Source organism: Brachypodium distachyon, chromosome 1 (assembly GCF_000005505.3).
Source record: "Brachypodium distachyon strain Bd21 chromosome 1, Brachypodium_distachyon_v3.0, whole genome shotgun sequence".
Lineage (NCBI taxonomy): Eukaryota > Viridiplantae > Streptophyta > Magnoliopsida > Poales > Poaceae > Brachypodium > Brachypodium distachyon.
Genome location: NC_016131.3, coordinates 56863681 through 56889478, shown reverse-complemented (window position 1 = coordinate 56889478; position 25798 = coordinate 56863681). Strand labels below are relative to the sequence as shown.

General features: G+C 45.7%; 4 protein-coding genes across 4 annotated transcripts; 2 read left to right on the top strand and 2 right to left on the bottom strand.

The window, feature by feature from the left end:
• The first annotated feature begins 1396 nt into the window (after positions 1–1396).
• On the top strand, positions 1397–5630 carry LOC100824422 (amino acid permease 6). Its single transcript, XM_003557569.4, has 5 exons — positions 1397–1881; positions 2383–2476; positions 3219–3433; positions 3801–3943; positions 4569–5630. The coding sequence occupies exons 1-5, from the start codon at positions 1548–1550 to the stop codon at positions 5202–5204; spliced, it is 1422 nt and encodes a 473-aa protein (XP_003557617.1). The 5' UTR covers positions 1397–1547; the 3' UTR covers positions 5205–5630.
• Positions 5631–8384: 2754 nt separating this feature from the next.
• LOC104582323 lies at positions 8385–9473 on the bottom strand. Its single transcript, XM_010231782.1, has one exon. It carries the CDS (start codon positions 9471–9473, stop codon positions 8385–8387), a length of 1089 nt encoding a protein of 362 aa, XP_010230084.1.
• A 4468-nt stretch (positions 9474–13941) lies between these two features.
• LOC104582322 (floral homeotic protein GLOBOSA) lies at positions 13942–15085 on the bottom strand. The gene has a single exon (XM_010231781.2). The coding sequence runs from the start codon at positions 15083–15085 to the stop codon at positions 14006–14008; it is 1080 nt and encodes a 359-aa protein (XP_010230083.1). The 3' UTR covers positions 13942–14005.
• Positions 15086–22090: 7005 nt separating this feature from the next.
• On the top strand, positions 22091–24193 carry LOC100825031. The gene is made up of 2 exons (XM_003557571.4): positions 22091–22908; positions 22989–24193. Exons 1-2 carry the CDS (start codon positions 22253–22255, stop codon positions 23722–23724), a joined length of 1392 nt encoding a protein of 463 aa, XP_003557619.1. The 5' UTR covers positions 22091–22252; the 3' UTR covers positions 23725–24193.
• Positions 24194–25798: the final 1605 nt, after the last annotated feature.

Genomic DNA, 25798 nt, shown 5'->3' with positions numbered 1-25798 from the left:
CTGGGCTCACCACTTTTTAATTGGCAAATTCTCCCCTACCTGTTACTCCAACAGGATTAAACGGAGTATTACACATGGACATTTTTGTCTTTTCATATTTTCGCATGAATAAAAATAAATTTAGAATTATTTCCTTCGTCTCTCTCGTAGTCTCCATGCGCGTGGCCGCCGCCTTCCATGCGGCGGTCGCCGTCGTCCTTGCCCGGCGCGCCGCCGTCTTCCCTGCGTGCCGACGGCCGCCACCGTCCTTGCCCGGCGCGCTGCCGCCTTCCCTGTGCGCGGCCGCCGTCGTCGTCGCCTTCACGGCTCCCCGTTCCATCCTTGCAGCCCGCGCCTTCGATGCCGCGCGCGACGCCTTCCCGGCCTACGGCCACCTCTTCTCCTGACAGATGCTGCCGTCGTCCTCAACCAGCTCTCGCCCAGCATGCGCCACCGTCCTCGACCAGCCCTCGCCCAACATGCGCCGCCGCCTTCCCTGCGCGCGGCAGCTGCCCTCCTTGCCCGGCACGCCGCCGTGCGCGACCGCCGCCCTCCTTGCCCGGCGCGCCGCCGCCTTCCCTGCGCCGCCGCCGTCGCGTTTACGGCTCCCCGTTCCATCCTTGCAGCCCGCGCCTTTGACGCCGCGCGCGACGCCTTCCCGGCCTACGTTCACCTCTCCTCCTGATAGATGCCGCCGCCGTCCTCGACCAGCCCTCGCCCAGCATGCGCCGCCGCCTCCGCCCTCCACTCCCTTGCCATGAGAGCTTCCGGTGTCAGTCTTGGTGTGTTTTGGGTTTTTTTTTCTTTGACGAAATTTCGTCTTTGGTCTTGATTCTGATTACTCCATCCTACTACTCCACACTTCACAATTGGAGTATCAGGAAGTAGTAACAAATCTGAGCCCTTAGATCTAAAAAATGGACGGTCCAAATTAATTCTAGGATACGGTAGAAAATCTCTTTTAATTAGTGCGCATTCTGAAAAACCAAAATACTTTTTTTTATACTAATATGCATGGGACGGAGCCACGGAGGGAGTACATCAAACTTAGCCCGATGCCTTGTTTACTGTTTCTGCCCCTTGTTTGGCAAAGGCAAGCAAGTACCAGTAGCAAAAAAAACATGTTGGTGGTTACATGATCAGTCAGCCCCATGCACATGGTGTCATAAAGAACGGACGGCAGATGCCGAGCTCCACTCCAATCTTGCAAACATTATTTTCCTTTACATCTAAAAAAAAAGGAAATCTAGCACGCAACTAATCAAGCTATAGGCCAGGGCAGAAGTAGTCTAGCAGCACAGGGCAAGGAGGCCCGCGCCAAACCCCGACCGCTCGTCTGAAATCAAAGCCAAAACTAAACCGCACACACTCCCCCCGGCCCCACTCCCCAGTCCCCTATAGCTAGCTAGCCAAGCCACTCCACTCTTCTTCTTCTTCCTCCTCCGTCCAGCCGCCTCCGAGAGAGCTTACATAAACCCCCTCCCCCCTCCTTCAATCCCCTGCCACCACACACCAAACACACCACAGCCCCTCTCTCCCTCTAGCTGCTCCCTCTCTCGATCTCATCAATGGTGATGGAGAAGGCGGCCATGGCGTCGTTCGGCGTGGCGGAGGCGGGCCTGGTGGGCCGGGCGGACGTGGACGACGACGGGAGGGAGCGGCGGACGGGGACGCTGGTGACGGCGAGCGCGCACATCATCACGGCCGTCATCGGGTCCGGGGTGCTCTCGCTGGCGTGGGCCATCGCGCAGCTGGGCTGGGTTATTGGGCCGGCCGTGCTCCTCGCCTTCTCCGTCATCACCTGGTTCTGCTCCAGCCTCCTCGCCGACTGCTACCGCTCCCCGGACCCCGTTCATGGGAAGCGGAATTACACCTACGGCCAGGCCGTCAGGGCAAACCTCGGTACTGATATGACCACTGTGTACTTAGTACTCTATAGCTAGTTACTGCGTACAGTCCTGTCTTATACATATACATACATCCATGCATCCACAGACAAACACTCTGACTCAAGTGATTAACATCTTCATCCCTGTTTTTTGTTGTTGTTGCTAATTCTTGAAAGTCTGAATTTTGTAAAATCTCGGTCGCTTAAAAATGCACGTACTCTTGGAAGTTTGCAATTTTAGGGTGCATCTTTTAGTCTATATGTATGTTTTGAATGAAGCAAGGTGAAATACTCCTATATGAGAACATGCATGCATGGTTGGATTCTTATTCAAAGAATTTAAAAGGTGGTTGAGATGTCCAAAAGAATAACAGAAAATCCCGGGCCCAATCATTTTGTATTACCTTTTATATTTATATATGCATGCATGAACTAAATGACTAATTTATCTTTTTTGTCTGATTTTGTGTGGTGGTTAATTAACTAATGTCTAATAATAAATTTCAATTTTGCAGGAGTTGGCAAGTACAGGCTCTGCTCTCTGGCCCAGTACATCAACCTGGTTGGGGTCACCATCGGCTACACCATAACCACCGCCATCAGCATGGGGTAAGCATGCATCCATGCAATGCAATGTTTAATTGTCTCAAACACTCCAACCAAACACCAATTCATGCACTGAGCTCACTTTGTATTCTAGAAAAAAAAAATGCACTAGAGCTCACACACCATGCGTGTTCTTAACTAAACGCGTTCTCTTTCTAGCTAATTCTCTCCAAACACACAAACTATATGTGAAAAATGAAAAAACTTGGTCACATCGAGCTTTGTGTATAATTTGTCTCGTCTGTTTTGTGTGTGCCAAAAGAAATATATGCTGTTTTGGTTTGTTTAAAAAGCAGAGTATTTCTAATACGTCTGCAATATAAATGACAGTCAAAAGTGAGAGTCTTTTTTATAGGATCCAACCAACTGAGGAAAAGGTTGGCCAGATGATAACATGTACAAGTTGACAGTTCAAAAGTAGCTGGAAAAAAAATGATCCGATGCCTGTACTACCTTTTTCCCATGACAGGTCTTTGTGAAAAGGAGCGGCCTATACATATTGCCATGGTTTCAAGAATCTTTTGGTTTTCAGAAAAGGAAAGGAATCTTATTCTTGAGAAGCATCTAGCTAGCTACTTGGAGTGTAGCACCACTGGCAAATGATTTGTTTAGGGGGTCATTAATTGACAAATGATTGATTAACATATTTGAGAAAGCATCCAAAAAAAGAATGGTTTCTATTTGTTTGCTTTCTTATAAGTTTCCTCTAAACATGGAGTATATCATCAACTCTGCATGCACGCAGGGCGATCGGACGGTCCAATTGCTTCCATCGCAACGGACACGATGCGAATTGTGAGGCATCCAACACCACCAACATGATCATATTCGCGGCCATCCAGGTCATGCTCTCGCAGCTCCCGAACTTCCACAAGATCTGGTGGCTCTCCATCGTCGCCGCCGTCATGTCCCTCGCCTACTCGAGCATTGGCCTCGGCCTGTCCATAGCAAGAATCGTAGGTAAATAATTAAACACCTTAATGCAGATTCTAATGGTTTTCCATTATATTCTGCACACTAAGTCTCTCGTATAAAATAAGGCCCTAGAATGGAATTTCGCAAACACCCAATTTTTTTTGTAGATAATGTAGTTGATATATATGCCTGTTTATGACTTGAAAATGTGATCGCAAACCACAAGAATAGAACAAAAGAGATATCTCATGCATGATTCGATATTCTTGGTGGTGTTGCAAAAGGACATTTGACATGTTGACGCATGAATGGCGATGCACCATCTATAATTTTTGTTGGTATCATCCATGTTGGCTCCATGATGCAATGTATATAAATGCATGTTGGTGGTTGATCTTGAACTTGTATGTAGGTGGGGCGCATGCCAAGACAACGCTAACAGGGGTGACTGTTGGAGTGGATGTGTCCTCCAGTGAGAAGATTTGGAGGACGTTTCAGTCCCTTGGAGACATTGCCTTTGCTTACTCCTACTCCAATGTCCTAATTGAAATTCAGGTAATTTATCATATGTATTTTTATATATGTCGCCCTAATAAGTCATGAAGAAAATATACATCGTTTGTTATTTGGAAAGAAAAATATCTCTCGGAGCCCCCCTACACACATGCATGCCCGTGATCTTTGTTGAATCTGGCAAGAGGACGAATTCTGTACGGTATGGGTGAACCCTATCAAGACGACAAACTTTGCAGTCCATGTTTCCTGCTACTCTCTAGCTAGCTACTACTGCTAGATCACACAGAAAACATAAATGAATTCTTCCAAAGAAAATGGTCAACAAAAGGTCTCTGCTCTCCATTGAACCGTGTACCAACCGATGCAGAGTGTAGGCTCTGCATGCGTCAGTCAATTAGCCAAAGGTATCCGAGGCAAATACTGTCTCCGGTTCATAATTCTTGTCTCGAAATTTGCCTAAAATTGGATGTATGTATTTCTAAAAAACGTATAGATACATGTAATATTTCGATAAGGATTATGGAACAAAGGGAGTATTTGCCTGATAACTCTACATCAAACTTGAAAACAAAAATAGCAAAAACAAAATAGCATTTCCCAATTAGTCAATGGTAACAAATTGAAGCCCATTTTCTGAACAATCGGATGGACATGGTATTTGCAGGACACGCTGCGTTCGAACCCAGCGGAGAACAAGGTGATGAAGAAGGCGTCTCTAATCGGGGTCTCAACCACGACAACCTTCTACATGCTCTGCGGCGTCCTGGGCTACGCGGCCTTCGGCAGCGGGGCCCCAGGAAACTTCTTAACGGGCTTCGGGTTCTACGAGCCCTTCTGGCTCGTGGACATCGGCAACGCCTGCATCGTGGTCCACCTCGTGGGGGCCTACCAGGTCTTCTGCCAGCCCATCTACCAGTTCGTCGAGTCCTGGGCCAGGGCCCGTTGGCCCGACTCGGCCTTCCTCCACGCCGAGTTCCCCCTCGGCCCAGTCCACGTCAGCCCGTTCCGGCTGACCTGGCGCACGGCTTACGTGGCGCTGACTGCCGTCGTGGCAATGCTGTTCCCGTTTTTTAATGATTTTCTGGGGCTGATTGGGGCTGTGTCCTTCTGGCCGCTGACGGTGTACTTCCCCGTGGAGATGTACATGGCGCAGGCCAAGGTGCGTCGCTTCTCGCCGACGTGGACGTGGATGAACGTGCTCAGCGCCGCCTGCCTCGTCGTCTCCCTCCTCGCCGCCGCCGGTTCCGTGCAGGGGCTCATCAAGGCTGTTTCTGGGTACAAGCCATTCAAGGCCTCCTGATTCTAGTTAAGAGGAAGAGGAAGAGGAAGAGGAAGCGGAAGGAGAAGAAGCAATGGAATCAACAATTAATCAGAGGAATTAAGGGTCAAATGCAGCTAGTAAAATCTCAGCATGCATGATTTAATAGTGATGATACATGCGTACGCACTAATGTTGTTGTTATATAGGTAAAGAAGAAGGGTCCAGGTTATTAATTCGAGAGTCCATTGTTAATCTAAGTGGGGGGAAATTTAGATTTGGATTATTAGTATCGAAATGAATTACAAGTAAGGTTTGGGCTTGAGGTGAAATGTAATTAAGTAGCTAATTTTCAGAAGCTTAGTCGGTCGATCTGGGCAGCTAGCAATAAGAAATTGAGTCAACAAATCTGTTGACTCCATGCTAAGGTAATCAAGTTAATATATTCTCCGCCGATTAAGAAGTTTATCGATGGGGGGAAGAAGTTTACGATGTTTTGGAAACATGTTCGTGACTTCGAAAAATGTTCATGACGTAAAAAAAGTTTCATATACTCAAGTTAAAATACAATTATTTCGTAAACTAAAAAGTAAAGAAGACAAATAAGATAAAAAATAAAAACAAAAGCAAAGTGGAAAATGAAATAAACTAAAAAATCATAAACGAAAAGCGAGAAAGGAAAAAACAGGGATTAAATAAAGAGAGAAAAAACAAGAAGACAACAGTTTTTTTTTTTGAGAGGAGGACAAGAAGACAACAGTTGGGCTACCTCAATGGCAAACCTTTTGCGGCTGGATTCCCTACACGAAGCATCGGTGGTCATGTTGTTCTGTTCCCGTTCTTAACTGCTTTATTGGGCCTCATTGGGCCACGCATGTAGTTTGGGCCGCTCACCAAAAAGGAAGTAACAATTTCACCCAAAAAAAAGAGGTGCTGACATGGCGGTTTGGTCTAGGACCGAACGGTTTCATCTCCCTGCCGTGCGGGAGTGAGGAGTCGCCGTCTCGCCGGACGCCGGAGTTGGCTGTTGGTGAGGTGACCTGCGCGCTAATCTCTCTTTGTTTCCTCCAAACGTAGTTTGATTTCAATCAGTGTTTGTTTGTGTGATATGCCGCTGTTCCAATCTTGGCTTGTCTTGGCATGCTGCTGCTGCCCGTCGGCGTTTGCTCCCCAGCCTCGCCATTAGCGCTCCTCAGGCTGTCGATGGTGTACAACACTTAGCACGATCGAAGGGCGTTAATTCGTGGGATGGTTGATGCTGCTAGGGATGAACCCGATGGTGGATTGTAGAAAAATCCTTCATCAAGGAATTTTTAGAGAGGTTTTGGGGTACTTCAGAACAGAGACTGGTGTTTGCAAGATAAATACCGCTTAGGCCCTGTTCGGTTCAACCATTTCCCCACAAAACCAAGGGGATTGGTAGGAATTGAGGGGAATTTTAGTTCATATTTCCCTTAATCCCTCCCAATCACTCTCAGTCCACGGGAAACTTGCTGAAAACGAACGAGCCCTTAGGGGAGATTTAATCTGGTTTTGTTAAATCGAGGGTGAAAATCGGTCCAAATTTGAGTTCAGGGTGAAATCGGTCCATTAGACTACATTTCAGGGTGAAATCTATACTTCTTTCTCTACAATTTCCCATGGAGATGTTACATGGCCCACTACAACAGAACAGATATACGTGAGGGGGTGAAATTGTTGCAGAGCGGCCATAAATCTTATGGGTTACTCCTTTGTGACATTTCACCGGCATCGTCATGGATGACACGGATTTGGCATAGCGACGGACGTGCAAAAATTGCCACGGATTATGGACGCGCCTTGTCGAAAAAGGAGAATGGGTGTAGCAGTCGAACCATCTAGCCGTCACTGACACCGCTAACTAGATTATTGAGAAGTTGGCGACTGGAGACCAGATTGTTGAGCAGTTAGCGATTGGAGACCAGATCGTTGAGCTCGGCGAGCTCGACCGGGCGCCTAGTGACTTGAGCTTCTCGCTGAACGCGTTGCCTTGCACAATGGTGCAGATGTCCAAATCAAAATGGAGGATCCAAGCTAGCCTCCATATGTGCCTTTCATGAAGGGCTCTCCAGAGTCCAGAACAAAATAAGTAGTGGTGTCTGGAGAAATACGGGTGTAAATCCACTGCAAAATATTTAAGCAGCAGTAGAGGTTGTTAGGCTTAAGCTTGATTTGTATCTAGATGTTTATTTTCGTTTCCATGTAGTTTAGCTCATAGGAGTTGTAGGCCATTGGAGCTTCGATCGAGCGCATATGAGGCGAGATGCTTAGGATGGTCGTGAGATGCGGCTGAAGGTGAGATGCTGAGAAGGTGCTGTGAGATGAGGCGCCGTGCGTGAGGTTGGAGCCATGGCATGCAGGCCCGAGAGATTCGGTCAAGGAGATGCCATGGGGTGGAGTTGTTAGATCGTTGGAGAGAATTCAGAGGTTGAAGACTCGGTTAGCATATTAGTTGAGGTATGGGGTGAGTTTAGGAGCTAATGGCCTGAGATTGGCTATTATATAAGGCATGTAATCCCGTTGGTTTTTAGTAATAAGAAAGAGGAATAGAAGGAGAGAAAAGCTCGGCTGTGAGAGGAAGCTCGAGGCCCAAAATCTTGCTTTCCTTTTCTGTTCGTGTGTTGCCGAAAGAGAGAGGGGGTTGGCTGGAGGAGTGGAGGTAGAGGAAGAAGTCCTGCCGCGCCAGCCTCGCGGCAGGAAGATGACTGGCGGCAGGAGGGAGTTCTGCCGTGGCAGCTACGCGGCAGAGCGTAGAAGAGGAGCAGCAGCGGCTAGCAGCTCCAACAGAGGTCATTGTCAAGCTTTAAGAAGTTTGAAATAGGACAAAGTTAGGACTTCTTATATTTAGCAAAGGAGGTAGTATATGTTTGACTAACAGTAGATAGTCTATTAGGACGTATTTGTGAACACAAATTCCTGTTTTCACATACTCAGGATACAAAACACCTCTTCGTTTTCAACCAAATTAAGGTACGAACTATTCTGTATATAAGATAGAAATCAGTAGCAATGTAGATATCATGACTCATGACCCAAAACATACATGCATGCATACTGCATCTTCAAGCAGGTTTAGCAAAATAGCCTAAATGATAAAAAAATCTTTAACTAATGGAGAGAATAACTCGATATTTCTGTGATATAGTTTCGAAATGGGAGGTTAATGCCACCTAGCGAAATCCTCCACACAATGTGCCAAGATTAATTAACATCTCCCCTGCCGGAAGAAGGTTCTGGTGGCTCATTGACCCATCCACCATTTCCCATCTCAGCTTGGCCTACATCAGTACCAGCCATCTCTAGAAAACTACTGACTTGCGGCTGATCAGAGAGAGTAAAACGCCAGTGTTCATTTCCAAACGGGTCATCGATATCAAAGTTATTACCACCAGTGTAGACCAACAATGGTGAAGCCAACTCACTGTGCTCGAAGGTGGAGTTAGGAACTGCGTTGTTCTGGGGTGGCTCCACTGTGTTGATACGACTTGTGTAGTTCTGAAGACGAGACTGGAATGCTGAAGGTAGATCTTGTAACAGATTAGGAATCTGTTGCGACATAGCGGGCAGCGTGGGCTGCAATATTTCTGGTACCTGCACAGGAAAATTTGGTGCCATCATATGTTGTGGCGCCAATGGTATCGCAGCTGCAGGACACAATGGTTGCTGCCGAAGTATATCGGGTGATGATGACTGCGGTGGCAAAGGACCCCATGATGGAACTCGTGGCGGTGGATGAATTGTTGACATGCTTGCTCCATTCTGTCCAGGAACACGATGCAATGGAGGTACACGGCGAGCAATGTTTTGCTGGACGCGAGAGAATTCATTGAACAACCTGATCAGATCTGCAAGACAGAGATCTTCTTGCCTGGAGAAGAGAAGGTTTGCCACCATGCCCGGGTTCTCATCTTGGATCTCCTTGATAACCTGGGTGGAGAGTTTTGTTTTTTTCTCCTCCACCGTGTTCTCCATGTCCAAACGAGCCAACTCGCTCTGCAGGAATGCGATCCTGGCACTCGTTGCCTGGTCGGTCAGCGGTCCAATTGGTGGAACTCCTGACAAAAAAGCATCAACAATACGCTCAGCCAACGGAGTTCCAAATGAGTGCATTTTTCCATTTTCTGGAGTCTCCAGAATGACAGCAACCCTCGCGCCTGTGAGGACGGAGAGGTCAGCAGCGCTCTTGAAGAGACCGCCACGGCGCTTGTAGAAGGTGATATCACGCTCTCTGTTATCCCTGATATACTGCACACCAAACCGCCTTTCCCTCCTAGGCACACCCCTTGGCATGACTCAAGACAAACAACTAGCTTGTTACGAAGGTCTATGGAAACTACAGATTTACCACCACCACAGGCTAACCAAGAAATCAATATGAGATTTGGGTGTGCTCGGTGAGAAGCAGGAGGGGTCTCTCTTATATAGAGTGAAAAGGCAACAGATATCACGCCAAGGAGTCTACACCTCATCTATTTTTTTTCCAAAAGAATTACTGATTATGACCAAAATTCACTGACAGGAGGGCCCTTCTTTGTGTACAGAACTATAAGTCCATTTGTCAGAGACAATTACGTAACGACGTGTGTCTAACTTGCGTCGTTCACATAATACATTTCGTGGGGGATATAATTGGAAGTTCAAGTTCATCCTTATCTATACACCAAAATTGAATGGTGATTAATGCTTACGTACGTTTAACTGGATTCAAATCTTTCAAGTCTTTAATGGCAATAAGACATGTAGTTATCAACTAGCCAAATTATGCAATATTTTAATTGTTAGTCAAATATGTGATATGTACAAAGCCATTGATTTAAGGATGGACTTAATTGTCAGCAAACATATACAAGAGGTGATAAGTTTTGGTCATCTCATGTTTCAAATGGAATAAACGTGTTTGACAAGGTTTTATTTTACGCGTATTCGTACATATAGAGACGCTAAAAGATTGACTCAATATCTGGGTCCTCTACTAGAAAGACCTATACATATCAAGATCTGGGTCCTCTACTAGAAAGACCATACATATAGATAACATTAGAATTAGTTTTGTACTCTAAAAAACGATATCTTTAGATGTTCATTCCTCAAGCCTTGCAAACATGTCAACTAAAATAGGTTCAACACCGTAGTCTTACATTTTTCATGTGAGTACGTCCACATCCTTATATGAAATTATTCATATATAATGTCTACAAATGTACATTCACGTCCTTGTTTAAAATAGTTAACGAATTGATATGTGGGTACATCCACGGCGTTATTTGGAATTGTTCATTATCCAAAAACTTTGGTGTAGATCGATGCATGACAGGATGCTTATTCAACTTCCTATACTGATCACAGAGCTTATCTATATCCGTTGGCAAATATTTCCATACAAATCCTTTAGTGATCACATTGATTATATCCAAATCCTTAGGAGCCCTGTGATCTATTCATAATACGCTCGTACTAGCAAACTTGCTTTCGGGCTTTGTTGCTTCTAGAAGACTAAAGAATAATTGAAACATTTCTTGGAACTGTGCGGTGACATTTTTGTTGGGTGTAGTGTATATGTCAGCACTTTTTTGTATACTAGCTAAGTCACTTCATGTAGAAGGTAAAATGTATATTTCAACCGCTGCTTGAGTATTAGCAACATGAAGAATGACTACCTTGGAACGAGGCAATGGAACTTTATATTTAAGGGGAAAAGCGCAATAACCTATCAAGGTTAAGGGAGATGCTAACTAAAGAATTGAACAGATATGTGTAAGGCGATGACAATTTTGACAAGACCTGAAAGTTGTCAGGCTGACTGCTGCTTACCGCTTTAAGAACTTCCAGCTAAAGATCTAAGAGTTTTCAACTATACCTGAAGAACTTTCAACCAAAGACACATAGATTCAACCATTTCCTGAGAGGTTTCCAAACAAATTTAACAAACTTTGAACATAGTTTTTTAAACTTCACCTACCAGATTTCAGGAACTTCAATCCAAAAATTGAACCAAAACTTAGGACCTCCCAACTAGAGTGGAGAAATTTTCCAACTGAAATCAAATGTGATGGCTAGAGATAAATAGGAAAAGCAAGACATGTTGACCCCACATTGGAATGGATGTTTCGGGGTGAGGAAACCTGTTAGTTACAAGTTTTTTGCCTAAACACCTGGTGCAGTCAATCGATCATAAGTGTTAAAGTGAGTAATCTATCCAACTTAAGATGATTGGGGACATTTATTTCCTATTTTTGGTTGTTCTCTAAAGGTATTGAAACTCATGCGAACAGGAAACAAAGATTTTGTGTTGCGAAAGGGTTCGACTTTGTGTCCTTCTCTGATCCTTTCATTCAAAGAAATTTTGATTGTGGCTTGCACCAACTGTGCCCATAAAATTTGTGCCATCCCACGTCTCGGACCATGGTTATGTTATGCACACATTACATGACTCCTACATGCACTGCCAGCACATGACGTTTGCGCATGCGATGATACATGAAGTGACAAAATAGAAAAGAAAACAAACTAACTAAATCCATCTCAACAAGGCTAAGCATAGAGTTTCTATTTTTTGCAGGTTATCTATCTCACCACACACTGGATCTGTACTTGCTTCCCATTGCAGCGAGCGGAGCTGCTGGTTTTCACGGCTATTGGGTACAAGCGGTTGGAGATGGTAGCTCGGGGATTGAACGGGTGGCTGATTGATTCATAATAGGTCATGCGGAACAAGAGGTCTATCTGTGTCCTATTTGTTAAGCTCGCAATAGGTTATGTGATGACGCGTGAGTGTATCGGAGATCTTTGATGTGTCTTGATTTAATGACGTGATACTAAGTAATAACATACGGTTGTGTGAATTATTGATGCAGAGGCCGGGTTTATTCCTCCTTTTTAAAAATGATGTCCACAGCTCCTGGAAGTTGACACAGGCTGACTTCGTCAAGATGTCACAAAGTACATTGGTCTTCTGTGTATTGGTGTAGTGGATGTCAATGTAGCTGCCATCGACACACTGCCTGATGAAGTGGTAGAGTGTCTGCCTATTCTTTCTCTCATCATGGACAACCAGCCTCTTGCACAGGGCGATGGCAGACTTGTTGTTGACACACAACACGGTGGCGTCGTCCTTCTGCCTGAGACGATCAGCAACATTAAGAAGGCGCTTGAGCTAGATGCCCTAGCAAACGGCAGCGATGTACTCATACTCTCATAAGGAGAAAGCCATAACCTACTATTGGAGGATTGCGAGGTCATCAGGTATTGACCTAATAGGTAGGGCAGCCTGTGGTGCCCTTCCGATTATTGACGAATTAGAATGTTCAAATTTATTTCAAACACTTACAATAGTTACAGCTTTTACTAGGTGAATAAATACAAAAAGTTAAATATTATATGTGAAACTAGAAATACGGAATGAACTTGTAATTTCATTTTTCGAGAACTTCCATATAAATAACTTAAATAGTCCAATTTTAGGATAAATTCTATTTTATGTATAACGTTTGAAATAAAGGTACACATGAAAAATAGTAATTTTACACGGAGCTCCGCATCTGAATTTCGATATCAGTTCTATCATATTTTTACAAATGGATTTTGAGAGTACAACTATGTTTTATGTATGAAAATTGAAGTAGTAAAAGATGAAAATTGATAATTTCCATGAATAGCCGCATTGGGTATAAATCGTTAATCATATGCACAATTATGCCGCATTTTATCCAAGTAGCTGTAGAGGTTCGGAGTAGACGGATGGAGAACATGAAGTAGTTTGAGACTTTTAGGGGGTATGTATTTACATTGACACCATGGTACTCAGGTTTATGGCCCCTCTAAATGGTGAAGGCCTTGTGTCATGGTCATCTACTTATTATCCCGAGGGACTGATTGTGTGGTAATATTTTTTTTTTGAAGGTGTGAAAGACTGTAGACAAAAATGCCTACAGTCATATATTGATAAAAAAAACTGTACAGGAAACTAGATTACAAATCTATCTGAAATTAGCAAGCCAAGTGGCAAAAGCATGATTGTGTGGTGGTTAAACTAGCCTAAATCTACTAACTCGATTGGTGGTCTCTCTTAGCAATTTGCTTCCGCTTCAATATAATTTGTGTTCCTGAGACCGCATAGGGCCCTTTAATTTTTACAGGTTACGTACGTACCCTTGCTGAAATTGGACATGTTGATCGAGTCTCAGAGTGGTGTGTTCGTAATGCAGACCAGTCTGCCATGAAAAACATATTTGGAGTTGGACTCGTACATACTTTAGATTTGCACATATTGATCGATGCATGTATTCCGGACTCTGTCCGGATTGTGCTGAGGCAGGGTGGCTCATAGTTGTACCTATGCTCTAGCCAGACTCCATCTCTCGCTTACAAACGTAGGTGACTGGATCATATTATCGATGCATTAATTTTCAAATATATATACCATCAAATTCTATGATCAACAGATGAAATAATTTAATCTATGTGGACTATAGGATAACAGTACGATTTTTAATCTCTACGGTCAAATTATTTTCCTCTTATTTTAACAATAGCTAGGTTCATAGGACATTTTTGCGAACACATGTTTTTGTTTTCACATCCACGAGATACAAAACGCCTTTTCTTTTCAACAAAATGAAGGAACTGAGTATTCAATTCTAACGGAAGAACCAGGTTCACCCCTGAAGGGAATTATTACAGAAATTAATTGCAACATCCTAGCTAGCTCAAACGAGCACAAAACATCAGGATAAAAAACAAGCCTATAACATCCTAGCCGAAATGACAAAACACTAGTAATGGATAACTTGATATTGCTGTCGACATAGCTTCAAAATGGCAGATCACGAAGTTTTCCTATCAGAAGAATTACTAGCATCTCCCCTATCAGAAGAAGATTCTGGCGGCGCATTGACCCATCCACCATTCCCCATCTCAGCTTGGCCTACATCAGTACCAAATGTCTCTAGAAAACTAGTGTAGTACGGCAGATCGGAAAGAGCATAAGACCAGTGTTCATAGCCAAACGGGTCATCAATACCAAAGTTATCACCACCAGTGTAGTCCAACAATGGTGAAGCCTCCTCAATGGGTTCGAAGGTGGAGTCAGGATTTATGTTGTTCTGAGGTGGCTCCACTACGTTGTCAGGACTTGCTTGGATCTGAAGATGAGATTGTAATGGTGAAGGTAGCTCTTGTACCTGATTAAGAATCGGTGGCGACATAGCAGGTGGCACGGGCTGCAATGTTTCTGGTACCTGCACAGGAAAATTTGGTGCCAACACATGATCCATCAATAGATCAGATGAGGATGAATGCAGTGACGAAGGAAGGGTCGCCATGAGACCCCATGATGGAACTTGTGGATGGTATGTTGACATGCTTGGCCCATTCTGTTCATGAACACGATGCAGTGGGGGCACACGACGAGCAATGTTTTGCTCGACGCATGAGAGTTCATTGAACAACTTGGTCAGATCTTCGAGATTGAGATCTTCTTTCCTGGCCAAGAGAAGGTTTACACCCATGCCCGGGTTCTCATCTTGGATCTCCTTGACACGCTTGGTGGTGAGTTTTGCTTTACTGACCTCCATCGTGTTCTCCATGTCCAAACGAGCCACCTCACTCTGCAGCAGTGTGATCCTGTCAGTCGTTGCCTGGTCGGTCAACGGCTCTATTGGTGGATCTCGTGACAAGAAAGCATCAACAATTGGATCAGCAAACGGAGTTCCAAATGAGTGCATTCTTCCGTTGTCTGTCTCCAGGATGACAGCAACCCTCGCGTTTGTGAGGGAGTGCAAGTCAGTAGCGCTCTTGAATAGACCGCTACGCCGCTTGTAGAAAGTGATATCGCGCGCTCTATTATCCCCTATATACTGCACACCCAACCGTCTTTCCCTCCTAGGTACACGCCCCCTTAGCATGACTCACACAAACAACTAGTTTGCTACAAAGGTCTATGGAAACTACAGATTTACCACCTACCACTGGCTAACCATATGAGATATGGATGTGTTTGGCAAGAAACAGGAGGGGGACTCTCTTATATAGAAAAACGGGTATTAAATGCAAACAACATGATAAGAGTCTATACCGAAACATAATTAGTAATTACAACAAATCACTGACGGATGGGCCCTTCTTTGTATAGGAATTCTAGGTCCATTTGTCAGAGACAATTACGAAACAACGTATGTGTAAGTTGTGTTCAAATAATACTTTTTTAAGGGGTGGGGGATATAAATGGAAGTTTTGGTTCATCCTTATCTATACACCCAAATTGAATGGTGATTAAAGATTACCTCCGTTGCTCTTTGACTAGGCTCATATCCTTGAAGTCTTTAATGGGCAATAAGATATGTAGTAATCAACTACCACATTATGCAAGTCGATAAACGTTGGTCGAATACTTTGGAACGAATGAATAACACAATGCTTATCCAACTTCCTGTACAGGTCATAATGGTAATCTAAATTCACTGGCGATTTATTCACATTGATTACATCCAAATCATTAGGAGCCATTCCATCGATCTATCTGTAATACGCTCGTAGATGGTGTGAACTTACTTGTCATTGGTGCTTCTAGAAGACTAAAGAATAAATTAAACATTCTTGGTCATTGGTGCTTCTAGAAGACTAAAGAAAATTAAACATTCTTGGAACCGTACGGAGACCTCTTTGGGTGTAGTGTATATGTCTGTTATTTCATATACTTAGTCACTTCATAGGTACTAGATAAAATGTCTTCTTTCGACCACTAATTCGTACATGTATGTGTTGGCTCGACTATAGTATTAGCAACATGAAGAATGCCTCCCATGGAACGAGGCAATGGAACTTCATGAGTTAATTAAGGGGAAAAGCACGAAGCCTATCAAGGTGAAGGCCAGTGCTAACTAAGGCATTGCACGGATACGTACGTGTAAGGCACCGTCAATTTTGACAACAGCCAACTATTTTATTTTATTTTTTGCGAAGAGACAACAGCCAACTGTTGTTTCCCGCTTTAAGAATTTTGATTCACTTCCACCATCTCTGTCTCAACCGGCACTGGCAAGCAAGGAAAAACTTTCAGCTAAAGATTTAAGATTTTTCAACTAGAGAACTTTCAACCAAAAGCCAAATACCACCAACTATTTTGTAAGAGGTTTTCGAACAAACTTAACAAATTTTGAACATAATTTTACTTGATTTTAGGAACTTCTATCCAAACTCTATAAAAATTTTAACGAAAACTTAGGACCTCCCAGCTAGAGTGGAGGAAAGTACCAACCGAATTCATCAAATATGAAGGACTAATAAAATCAACTTCCAATTATACCTAAAATTCCTAGATCTATAATTTTTTTTACAACTTCACTACCTGCTCTGGTTACTGCTCCCCTACAAACTCAGGGTTGTCTTGGCCACAGATCAACATAGCTAGCGGACGCGCTGTTGATCCGAGCCATAAAATTTCCACAAGTACTATATTTAGTACTCCAAACATATTCTCCTGGTTCCATCAAACATTTAGTACTCCAAACATATTCTCCTGGTTCCATCAAACATTTAATATTCGCATAGGCAATCCATGCTCTCATACAAAATACACTTATGAAGGCCTAAAATCTTCCCCCAAGAGATGGATGAGATAAAGTGCCGGAGTTCTCTTCCAGAAAACCGGAGAGTAAGTATACCTTCGTGAAGGTCAGATGATAAGATCCCCAACTTAAATTTTCATTTGTTCTGTCACGACCTCATTTCACGTATTGATGGAGGGACTGACAATGTGTATAGGCAAACCCTGTGATGTTCCAAACCCGGCCCAGTAACCCTTCCCTTGGCGTACAATAAAGGGACTTGGTGTTACTGCGTTAGAGAGTGCATGTAATAACCTCACTCTCGAGTGCTAATTCGAAAATGCTTATAGCTAGCCGCTAAAATCGAACCAGGTGCTCAGTCCATCTCCTCCTTGTGTCAGCACGATCTCATCAAACATTGACGATGTGCTGAGACAAATAAATAAATAAAACATAGGGTAACCCAGCCCACCAGAATAAATAAAACATAGGGTAACCCAGCCCACCAGAATAAATAAAGCATAGGGTAACCCAGCCCACCAGGGAGATCAAATGGGCCGGCAGATTAGCCGTCATATGGCTTGTGGAACTGAATTGTCGTTTCAGTGAGAAGTGACGTGCCTGTCAATCACAAAGTGTTGATGGTGATTTCATCAAATCTCAAGGCAGCTTCCACGTCTCTGGTTTTCTGTAAATGTTGTGTAAGTACGTTCTTATGATGGTGTACAGTACAGGTGTCTCTGCATTGTAATCCATGTCTTAAAAAAAAGGTCACGTGGCTAGCTGGATTTTTTAATGCTTCTCCTGTCGCAGCAACGACCACACCTGGCCAGTCAAACTACTCCCCTGGATGCAGCAGGTTATATAAACTCTGGCTAACTGTGGTTCAGTGAGTTTAACAGGTTCCATTTGTACTCTTGCTCTGCGCCTGCAAGCTAGCTAGCTGTAGTGATTAAAAAAACTGCAAGCTCGTTCGGCGAGGCTATATTGCTTGTTTCGTCGTGTACTTCCAGTTAAAACGTGCAGGTGGAATCCTATGTTGTACTCCAGTAGTATATGAATCATTAGATACTCTCTCCCCAATCTTAAATTGTCATCGTTAACTAAAACAGCGACAAAAATTTAGGATCAGAATAAGTACTATATGTGTATATACATCAATCTTGTCGTTGTAGAGTTGTCTTGCTATGCTTCGTTGTGTCCGTAAAATGTAATTGCTCTCGCTCGAGCGCTAGATCCCGGAACAATAGGTTCAATAAAAGTTGCTTCAGTATGTCAAAAGATATACACCACAAATGCTTGGACATGTAAATAATCAAACAAAGGATGTAATTAAGGTGCTATATATGCTAGCAAACAACTGACGATGCACTTTTGAATTATGAAAGTGGTACCACCAAGAATGCACTTTTCGAAGAGGAGAACTATATTGTATGCCTGCGCTGGTCTAAGCCAAGCTTCAAAGGTAATTTAAGCTAGGCTGGAGTGCACGGATCGTGATAAAGAAACCGTAACCAACCGCTGTCAGGACCCAATCAAACAAAATTAAGACGTGCAGCACTAGTTAAATAAACGCTAATTAGGATGTACTGCCAACTGGGACACTCCAGGACAGAACAGATAGGGAGACACAGAAAGAGATTAGCCTCAGGCCCTTGCAGCAGCAGCAAGTGAAGAAACATTCAAAGCTGCTGTTTAGATAGGGCGATTGAATTCAAATTCACAAAGTTCAATTGAATTCTAACTGAAACCAAACATCTTGACATTTTCATCTAAGAGAAAAGGTTGTTCGGTAAGAAAGGAAAAACATGTTGCATAGCCGAAAGATTATTCATACTTTTGAGTTGATATAAAAGTGTAATCTCACTCTCGAATGCTAAGTCAGCTTAGAGCTGCTTAATCGAACCAGGTGCTGAAATTAACCATCTTCTGGTCATCACGATATCTATCTGATCAAACATACATAATCTCCTCGCATCACAAGAAAAGAAATCATACAAGAAATGCTGGTGGCAGGCAGGCTTTTAACGGTTCTCCTGTCATGGCCGGCAGCGTAGATCACACCTGGCCGGTCAAACTGCTGATCACCTGGATGCAGCAGGTTATGTATATATAAGTTCTGACTAACTGTGGTTTAGAGAGTTTATAATAGGCCGGCTCCGGCAAGTTGGGGGTTAAAAAATACTGCAAACTCCTTCGATCGGCGAGGTTAATTATATATATTGCATAATTGTTTAGTGGTGTGTACTTGTAATTAAAAAGTACAAAATGCAGGTGGATCGAATCCTATGTTGTGTGGTAGTATTACGAATCATGATACCCTATAGGAGTACATGTATTGGATGCTTATTAATCATTAAACTCTGGAAATCTGGTAGCCGTATTTATATACATATCCGTCTTGTCCTTTGCACAGTAGCCCTCCAATGCTAGCTTCTGTATCTTTTTTTTTGAAAGAATTAATTATTTTTTTTGAAAGAAGCTAGCTTCTGTATCCAAGAGCGGTAAAAACAACAGACTCGATCGAGAAAACAAAATTGTAAATGTCAAGAGATATTAAAAGGTTTACCTATGTTTTCTTTTTCTTTCGGAGGCAAGTTCATTTATGGGGAAAATGAGCATTTTTGTCCCGATCGAACTGAAAACAAAAGCCACATTCAGAACAATGTTTTGATTCAGTAAACTTATGGTCCAATGTCAACGAGGTAGCAATAGAGAATACAGTGCTATGGTATACTAGGCAGCAAACAGCTAACGATGCACTTTTCAATTACGAAAGTCGTACCACACCAAGAATATACTTTTTCGAAGAGGAGAACTATATACATGCATGCGCTGGTCTAAGGGTAAGCCAAGCTTCAAAGGCAATTTAAGCTAGGCTGGAGCGCGCACACAGCTCTTGATAAAGAAGACATATATGACCAACCGCTGTCAGCCACTAATTAAACAAAAAGAAGAAGGCACTAAAGAAACCCTAATCGAGACGTAGTAGTACCAACTGGGACAGTGTAGGACAGAGCAGAGAGAGGTTAGCCAAGCCAAAATCCAGCTAGCTAGCTGCAGCCCCAGTTAAAGGCCAAGAAACATTCATCAAATTAAGTTGCTACAGCTGTTTAGAAAATGCCCATGCAAATGAATTCAAGCTGAACTGAATTCGAATCCAAATGGCAGGCGAGAGAGGCAAATCCATGGCCCAGCTCTGTGTCACTGTTGTGTAGTTATACGCCCTCACGTGTACTAGTACGAGCCATTGTTTTATTTTGTACAGTACAGGGCAGCAGCAGATTGTACGTACGTTCTGGGCGCCGCTTGTTATCTTGTTAATCTCTGTTCTTTGCTGCATTGTCCCACTTCCATGTGCAGATGTGCAGATAGGGGAGGCCAGTCAAGCGAGACACAGTGTAATCATCGTAAATGTCAAGATTTAGGTGGCTTTGTTTCCTAGCCTGCATAGGGTTGCAACATGTGATCCTCAGGGTACCCTTTGACACTTTTTAGTTCAAACAAATGAACTAATTTTTAAAAAATCATTTCAATTTGGTTGAAGTAAAAATGGTCAAAAGGTATCCTAAGAGTCACAATTTTGCATCTCTCCCTGCACTGCACAGTCCTGAGTTACTCACTTTTATTATGATTCGCACGACTTCGTCCTCGTCTTCTTCCTCTTAATTCTCAGATCGAAGATCGACGACGATCACCAGTGTTTTCCTTCCTTTGCATCTGATTACATCACCCCCCAGCTTTGAATTAATTCCGAGCACGTTAGGACTGCTTCTTCTGAATTTTCTGATCAGAGAGAGACTCAAGTTGGTTTAAAAAAAAAGAGAGAGAGAGACTCAAGTTGGGCTAATTTGTACAGCGTGTCGTACGTGCAGCAGTTGGCCCATGCATTGCAGCAGATAGCTCGAGCTCACAGCTGGCGCCACGCACGGCGGGCCAGCCAAAACCCTCATCCAGCCAACTAAGGGATGGGCCCACTCGTTTCAATTAAATACACAAAAAATTTGTGAACCTGACTTTCCAGTTTTAAAAAATGGATAACAACACCCCCAGATTAGGACGCCAAAACCATTTGCCCTGCCCGTCGTGACTCGCGACAGCCTGTTCACAGCTGGACTCCAACAAACGCCCCAGCCCTGGCCGCTCGCATTTTCTCACATTCTTTTATGTTTTCCTAGAATTTTCTAGTGCTGAAAATGTCAGTAGTACGATCTCAGTGAAAAAAGGGTATTCAAACCTTGTGCCGTGCTGCGAGCACGGCGAGGAATCAATCCGATCACCCCCCATTATTGCGCCCGTGCGTGTAAAAAATATCATTGTTATCTCTCCGGCAATATTTTTTACAGGTAAGGCCGAAATCGGCAATCCATCCGGTCTTGTCCGTTTTTCAGGCTCGAGATTCCCTATCGCGTGGAGTTTTATCTAAACTGCCCTTTTTCTTTATCCGTAGCAGCATGTGCGGCAGCATTTTGTCACGGCGACTGTTCACTGTAGCACGCGATTCAAATACAGAATGAACAGTGCAGAACGAATGAATCTGCACTCCATCCACTCCCACGCCGTTTGTTTATACTCATTCGTTCTACCAATAACATTCGTGTGTACTCTACGGTCCAAACAAAAATGTAACATACGTACTTCTCGTAGCCCAATCATGCATGTATGCTAGTACGTCAGGAGGGATTAGACTTGCAGAAGCACTGTAAAGTTGTGTTTTACTCCAAGTATCCTGCAGTAGAATCTGTATCTACTGAAGCCAGCTCCTGACAGTTATTTTTTCACTGCCGTTAGTCCCGGGAGCTCGGCTCATCTTCATCTGTTGCTACTCTACTACTCTCTTTTGCGTAGAACACGCTGCATTGTTTCCGTTACATTTGTCCAATGGTCCGGGCAAACAAACAAACCCCACGAGAACCGTTGCAGAAGATAGTGTAGTCGAACGTGCCTGCTGCCACTGGCAGTGGGACCGGCCAAACACCCAAGACCCCACTGAGCCATCATGACCAGGGCTCACCGACGCCGCGGGCCCTTCCCCGGCCCGCTTTCCCTCCCTCTTTTTTCACCGCACCGCCGAAGTGAAAGTGAAACCAGCGAAGGGAAGGATTTCTTCAGTAACCGCGAGGGAGGGAAGCCGGTGAAGTGGGCCCCGCCAGCTGCCCGGGATCCGGTGCGGCCGCAGCTGCTCCTCTCGCCCCCGCACGCATTGTCCAACAGAGACACCCGCGCTACCTGATACCTCTGTCAGTGACCTGTGGACCGGTTATACGAGGACCCACCTGTCTGTGCATGGGCTGGGAAAGGACTGACTATAGGAGGTTCACAGGAGGGATCCAGGCTGGCGACGCCCAAAGGCGGCCTTTATACCGCTATGATCCCTCGTCACCACACCTTGCCCATCCGCCTCCACCCAAAAGCTTCCTTCCCCCTTCTTCCTCCTCCGCCATCGCCATTGTTGCACCACAACGGAGAGGACCGGTGATTTTCATTCATAAACCTTGAGGCTGTGTGTGTCTGAGAGAGAGATCCATGGACCCGTGCCCGTACGTGCGGGTGCTGGTCGGCAACCTGGCGCTCAAAATGCCGGTGGCGCCGCGGCCTGCGGGGGCGGGAGCCGGCGTGCACCCGACCACCTCGCCCTGCTACTGCCGGATCCGCCTCAACAAGCTCCCTCTCCAGACGGCCGCCGCGCCGCTCCTCCCTTCCGACGACGCCTCCCAGGGCCAGGGTCCCGCCACGACGGGCGCGCTCGCCGCCGCCTTCCACCTCTCCAAGGCCGACCTGGACCGCGCCACGGCGAAGCCCTCCCTCTTCGGCACCCGCTCCGCCAGGCTGAAAGTGGCCGTGTACGCGGGCCGGCGCGGCGTCACCTGCGGCGTCAACTCCGGCCGGCTGCTCGGGAAGGTCGTCATCCCGCTCGACCTCAAGTCCGCGGCGGGGAAGCCCGTCGTCTTCCACAGCGGCTGGCTCTGCATCCCCAAGCGCGGCGCCTCCGGGCGGAAATCTGGGGTGGCGCAGGCGCAGCTGAACCTGACGGTCCGCGCGGAGCCCGACCCGCGGTTCGTGTTCGAGTTCGACGGCGAGCCCGAGTGCAGCCCGCAGGTGCTCCAGGTGCAGGGCGCCATGAAGCAGCCCATGTTCACCTGCAAGTTCTCCTGCCGCACCAACTCCGACCTCCGTTCCCGGTAAATATTCCTTTTCCTCGTCTCAATTCCAATTGTAGCTTCGATGTCGCATTGTTCTGACTGGATTCGTGAAATTCCAGGTCAATGCACTCGGATCCTGGGACGAGGAACTGGCTAACCTCGTTCGGGTCGGACAGAGAGCGCTTGGGGAAGGAGAGGAAAGGGTGGTCGGTGACAGTCCACGACCTCTCAGGCTCCCCGGTGGCGCTGGCATCCATGGTGACGCCATTCGTGGCAATCCCAGGCTCCGACAGGGTCAGCCGCTCAAACCCCGGCGCATGGCTGGTGCTCCGGCCGGGCGACGGGACATGGAAGCCATGGGGCCGTCTGGAATGCTGGCGGGAGCGCGGCGCGAGCGCGGCCGGCGGCGACAGCCTGGGGTACCGCTTCGAGCTCCTCCTCCCGGACCACCCGACGGGCATGGGCACCGGCGTCTCCGTGGCGGAGTCCGCCATCCCGTCGTCCCGCGGGGGCAGGTTCGCGATCGACCTCACGGCGGCGCAGCCGTTCGGGCGGAGCGGGTCGCCGGCGTGCAGCCCGAGGGGGAGCGGGGACCTGACGGGGTACGCGGCGGCGGCGCTCGGGAGCTGCTGCCACGGCCGCGGCGGGTTCGTGATGTCGGCGGCGGTGCAGGGGGAAGGGCGGTGCAGCCGGCCCACGGTGGAGGTCGGGGTGGCGCACGTCGGGTGCGCCGAGGACGCGGCCGCGTTCGTGGCGCTGGCGGCGGCGGTGGATCTGAGCATGGACGCGTGCAGGCTCTTCTCGCACCGCCTCCGCCGCGAGCTCTCCAGCACCCGCTCCGACTCGCTCCGGTAACGTACCGGAAGATTTGAGCATGGATGGTTGAGCTTCACTGCCTGAGACGAATCGAAGGAGAGGTGTTTTGGGATCTGATTTGCGAAGAATGCGGCCACAAAATGTACAGGGAGATAGTGGCCGGATTGATCGAGAGAGAAAGGGGGATCCGGGATCGTGATTGTGCGTCTGTTGGGGTTCTGGTCTCTGTTTTTTCGAGAGGGATCAGAATCAGATCATCAGGCGGTTTTTTTGTTTCGTTTGTTCTAAGATCACAACTCGTGATTTTTGGTGCGTGCGGTGTGATCAAGTTTCTGTTCCGTGTGTCATTTGCAGTAGTTTGTGTTTTAGTCTTCTAGGTGCTTTTTAAAGTCTAGAAGAAGTAAAAGTAGGAGCGAGTTCATGTCTTTGTGCGTGTGTTTTGTGTGTCCATGTCCAAGTTTTAATTCCAGTGTTTCTTTTCTTCGGCCGTGATGGATCTGAATAGCCATTGTGGTCGTGTTCGGTGTGCTATCAAAATGTTTCTTGCGGCCGACAAATCAACGGAGGAATGTTTCGAAACTTAAATTTTGAGGGAAAACTTGTGGAAGAGCTCTTCTAATCCAAATTTTTACGGCACTTGAAGCGGCATTTGAAGCTGGAGTACTAGTACGATGGTGGCCATGGGGAAGGGACCGTACTAGTCTAGCTCGGCGTTCTCCGAGCTGGAAAGAAGCAGGAGCACGGGCACGGCTGCAGCGGGCGTTGGGACCCGGTGGCACATGGGATGTCCATTCACTCCGTCGTCGTTGCTTTTGGTACGTACGTACGGCACCTCGTTTGTTTTTTGCCACCACTCGTTCCCCATTTCCTTCCTTCTTTCCCGCTTCGCCGCGCGCGCAAGCGCATGGCGGCAGCGTGGCATGGTTGGGCCAGGGAGGTGTCAGCGAGTGAGCTGCAGCTAGTGCTGCTGGGTGGGAGCGTCGTGGAGTGGAGTGCAGGCGAGGAGAGGAGGGGAAAAAGGCTTTTCCGTTCCTTGTTTTAGGCAAGCGGTGGTTGGGATTGGCGCTGTTTGTGCGGCCAGCCTGTGCCGCAGCAGCTGCTGTTGAAGCTGAAGCTCCTTTTGACTGACGAGAAGGCCAGCCAGGGACCAGGGTGGGTCGTTTGAGCTGTCTCTGGCTTGGCTCCTCGGCCTGCGCAGCCACGAACGCTGCCGCCGAGCTCTTTTCACGGCATGCAAAATGCTAGTACTCCATCCGTTCAAAAACACGTGGTGGCCGCCACAGTGCGCGCCCTGGGTTAAAAGGTAAAAAAAAAATCATAACATCACTATGCTACAAATATTAGGAAAAATATTATACTCCGTATATATATATATATATAACTACCATTCCATTCCAGGTTCATAGCCAACCACAAGTTTGTACTTGCTCATGAAAATTTTGACTTAGATCAATCATTCTCTTTTCAAGATTTTCTTCCGAGGGGAACTAATTTTTACAAACTACTATGAACTCCAAATTTGAAGGCCAAATGTTGAAATCCGAGCGTCTTGTTTGTCCGGTCAACCAAACTTGTGGGTCTAAAATATTAGTGAAAACTTCAAACCTAACCATCTGATCTCTAATAAATGGATCGGACAAAAGGTGGAATAGCTAACATTTAATTTATTAGAGGTTTCGCTTTTCATTTGATCCGTTTAGTTCACATCTAATGGGGATGATTTAAAATTTTCAAGTTCTTATTGAATACTACCTCCGTTCCATAATTCTTGTCTCAAATTTGTTCAAAAATGAATGTATCTATTCCTAAAAATATCTAGATACATGTAATATTTTGACAAAAATTATGAAACGAAGGGAGTAGGAGTTTATACCTTTGCTCCCCTATTTGAAATGCGGTTACGAGTTACGACAAGCTGAGCCGGAGATTTGGGATACCACATACAACCGCCCAGAGTGGCAGTTATGTGATTTATAAGAGTTTTACTCAATAAAAATGAAACGGCACATGCTCTAAACGAGGATCCAACGCCAAGCTTGCTGAACGGTCTGGCAAGCGGCACCGTGGGGGTTCAGGTGATCGAACTTTCCTCCGATATCAGGGCATCTCCAAC